The 3,663-nt window shown below is 46.8% G+C and overlaps 1 protein-coding gene across 1 annotated transcript; it reads left to right on the forward strand.

The window, feature by feature from the left end:
• The first annotated feature begins 1,049 nt into the window (after positions 1-1,049).
• LOC148012009 (linamarin synthase 2-like) lies at positions 1,050-3,402 on the forward strand. The gene is made up of 2 exons (XM_087669041.1): positions 1,050-1,640; positions 1,735-3,402. The coding sequence occupies exons 1-2, from the start codon at positions 1,130-1,132 to the stop codon at positions 2,730-2,732; spliced, it is 1,509 nt and encodes a 502-aa protein (XP_087525167.1). The 5' UTR covers positions 1,050-1,129; the 3' UTR covers positions 2,733-3,402.
• The last annotated feature ends 261 nt before the right edge of the window (positions 3,403-3,663 follow it).

Raw genomic sequence — 3,663 nt, forward strand, 5'->3', positions numbered from 1 at the left:
CTTGTTTTCTCTCTCTCATTTTCTTCTCTCTATCTCTCTCCGCCCCTCTCTCCTCTCTTTTCCTTTTTTCTTTTCCTCTTTCTCTCTGTCTCTCAAATTTTATATTTTATCTCTCTATAATTCTCTTTCTTTCTTTTAAATTTTATCTTTCCTCTCTCTATAATTCTTTCACTGTGTTCAAATTCTTTCTCTTCTTTTTTCATTTCTCTCTCTCTCTCTCTCTCTCTCTGTCTCTCTTCCCCCCTTTCCTCTCTGTTTTTATTTTCTTTTCCTCCCTCTCTCTCTTAAATTTTATATTTCCTCTCTATGTTCCCCTTCTCTCTCTCCCTCCCTCTTCTCTTCTTTCTTTTTTACTCTGTATATTTCTCTCTCTCTCTCTCATTAAACTTTTAAATGTAAACTTTTTTGTTTAATTAACATAAGGAGAGAGAGAGAGAGAGAGAGAGAGAGAACCTAAGCCCTACATATGAGAGAGAGAGGGGGGAGGGGCGAGGAATTTAATTAAAAAGGGGAGGGGGAAAAAAAGAGAGATTATAAATAAAAGAGAGGGGAGAGGGTTTTAATTTAAAAAAGGAAAGGAGGGGGGGGCCAAGAGGGGAGGCTTTAATGAAAAAAGGGAGAGTAAGAGAAAATGAGATATTACATGTGATAAAGAAAGGAGGGAAAGATGAGGGAGATTTAGAAAAGAGGGGAGGCTTTAATGAAAAAAGGAAGAGGAAGAGAAAATGAGATATTACATGTGATAAAGAAGGGAGGGAAAGAGAAGTGAGGTTTAGAAAAGGGGGATGTTCGGGAAGCCCTCCGGAAGTTGGAAGTTCGGGGCTTTCCGAACCTATAGAATAATATAGTAGTAAGATATTGCAAATTTTTTTGTTTTATTAGCGTGGCAACTTGTAAATTGTAATGTTTCTATTTGTTTTTTCCCAAAAAGTCGAGGATAGGAAAAAGGGGAACTTGGAAGCGACGAAACATGTGGTACAAACGCGCCTCGAGACACCTGCCACACACGGAGGGTGGTAAAAGATAAGGGGGAATCGGGAATCATTGAGTCGGGATACTAGGGTAACTGGATTAGTCTAATGGTCTTCTGAGTGTGAGAGACGAGGCGGAAATAGAATTTGTCAGAGCGATGGCGGGGGAGAACGGGGAAGCAGCAGGGAGAGGAATGGGCGTGCCGCACGCGGTGGTGGTGCCATGGACGGGGCAGGGCCATCTGGTGCCAATGGCGCAGCTGGCGCGCATCCTGGCGGCCGCCGGCGTGCACGTCACCATGGTCTACGGCGCGTACGGGCACGCCCGACTGCGGCGCGCCGGATCGTCGGAGCCCGCCAACATAAAGGTGGAGGTTATCCCGGACGGTCTGCCCGCCGACGACCCTTCCTTCACACCCACCTTCGAGGACATGCTGGCCTCCATCCCTGTGATGCAGCAGGGCCTGCAGGACCTTCTGGGCAGGCTCGCCGGCGGTCCTGGGCCTCGTCCGACCTGCCTCGTGTCCGGCACCTTCTGTCCCTGGACCGCCCCTCCGGCCGCCACGTTTGGCCTGCCCAGGGTCGAGCTGTGGTCCTCCATGGCCATCATCTACGCCATTGGCTTCTACCACCACAAGCTCCATGAGGAGGGCTACATACCCTTCCAAGGTATCATGAGAGAGAGAGAGAGAGAGAGAGAGAGAGAGAGAGAGGCTCATAGTTACGAATACCTTAGTAACCTTCCATATCTTATCTGATGCAGGCAGCCGAGAGGAGACCTGGATCTCTTGTATACCCGGTGTGCCCCCCATGCGAGCCTCGGACTACCCTCGAGAGTTCATCCCTTCCCTTGGCCCTGACTTTGATGAAGAGAAGATCAAGAAGATCTGTGACCGGATCGCAAACACCTATGGGCAGGCCACAAGCGCATACAGAGTGCTTGTCAACAGCGTCTATGATCTGGAGCCCAGCACCTTTGATGCCCTTCTAGCCGACCATGTCCAAGCCTATGCAGTTGGGCCCTTGATACTGCAGGAACTCGGGAGTCCTACCCCTGATGCAGGTCCCTTATTACTGCAGCTCTCACCCAGCATTTATAAGGAGGACTATTCATGCCTGCAATGGCTGGATGGAAAAGACAATGCCTCTGTGGTCTATGTGGCCTTTGGTAGCGACTCAAAATTCAAGAGAGAAGATTTGCTGGAGCTCGCATTGGGATTGGAAGACAGTCAGCACAACTTCCTCTGGGTCATCAGACCAGGCTCGGTGCTCGGCATGGCTGCAGCATCTGAGAGCTCCTTCCAGGACATCCTGCCCGAAGGCTTCCTAGAGAGAACTGCACAGAGGGGCTTGGTGGTATCCTGGGCGCCTCAGATGCGTGTCTTGGCCCACACAGCCACCGGTGCGTTCTTGAGCCACTGTGGCTGGAATTCCACCCTGGAAGCACTGTGTTTAGGCCGAGTTCCCATCATAGCTTGGCCACAGAGAGCTGATCAAGGGATTAACAAGAAGCTCATAGAGGAGGATTGGCAGGTGGGCATAAGTGTTAAGAAGGATGGAGAGGGTAGGGTGCTTAGGGCAGCCATAGCCGAGGCAGTGAGATATGTAATGCAAGGGAAAGAAGGAAGCTTTGCTAGAAAGGTCTCAGAGATGATTGAACTTTTGCACAAGGCGACTCTGGAGGGTGGCACCTCCAAGACGAATTTGGAGGCCTTCATACAAGATCTCTACAAGCTATCTCAAGATAATCAAGCTGATTGAGTTTCTTAATCTCAAGTTTTGTACAGTTAATAGCCGGTAACATGGCCTGCTACTTACATTGGCTGCAGCTTCCTGTTGATGGTACAGATCTTGCGAAGAATGAAACAAACAATCTCTGCACATAATTACAATAGTAATACAGAGAAGAACTAGACTGCGAATGAGGTGGGCAATATAGCAAGAGGACTTGGAAGCTGGGTCACCTAGCTGCAGCTACAGGCAGCAACTGCATCAAAACCACCAGTGGTCCACTACTAAGCTCATCAATAGGTTACACAGCATGCCTAATTTTGGACATGAAAGCATCCTCAAGCTTGCTGTGTGGACAGATGCTCCTTTTGCAAAGATGTATTTCATGCTTTGGAGACTTATAATTATGATCAAGGCGCCTACTTGAGACAGGATTTCTGGTTGCCGGTTGCCTGCTACTTGTGTCCTGTTTGCAAGGGCCTTGGAGAAATATTTGTTTCACCTTTTTGGTCTTGTAAAAACACTAGAAGGTTTTGGAGGACATAGTAAATAGTAAAGATGAGGCAAGTAAGCGGATCATCCTTAAGCTAAAAGGCCTTGCTAGAGCCTGTTATCTTCTCGTAAGGCTGTAAAGTTCCCTTGATACATTTGGCCACTATTTTCGCGTAAATAAAAAAGTTCCCTCAAGCTTCTTCTTTTCCATATTCCCATGAGTTTCGTCATCTTAGGTCTTGCTTTTTCTCGATTTTTTGAAAGTTTTTCTAGATTATAGTATTTCTTATACCATATATTAATAGAAGGATTTTTTGGCTTTACATATGGCCAACAAGAAAAGTGATACAAAGCAAGTAGTTTTTTTATAATGCACATTACATTAAATAAGGTAACCAAGTAATTTTAGTATCTCGAAGGATAGAGATTTAGATCACCTTTGTTCGGACTTTACAAGATACTTCGAAGA

This window comes from Lygodium microphyllum, chromosome 27 (assembly GCF_053477565.2).
Source record: "Lygodium microphyllum isolate KBCC chromosome 27, Lygodium_microphyllum_v1.1.10, whole genome shotgun sequence".
NCBI lineage: Eukaryota > Viridiplantae > Streptophyta > Polypodiopsida > Schizaeales > Lygodiaceae > Lygodium > Lygodium microphyllum.

Bases quoted from the DNA above. Each gene is read 5' to 3' on its own strand.
- LOC148012009 (XM_087669041.1), top strand. From the start codon at position 1,130: ATGGCGGGGGAGAACGGGGAAGCAGCAGGGAGAGGAATGGGCGTGCCG. The intron at 1,641-1,734 runs GTATCATGAGAG...TATCTGATGCAG, and splicing joins GGGCTACATACCCTTCCAAG to GCAGCCGAGAGGAGACCTGG.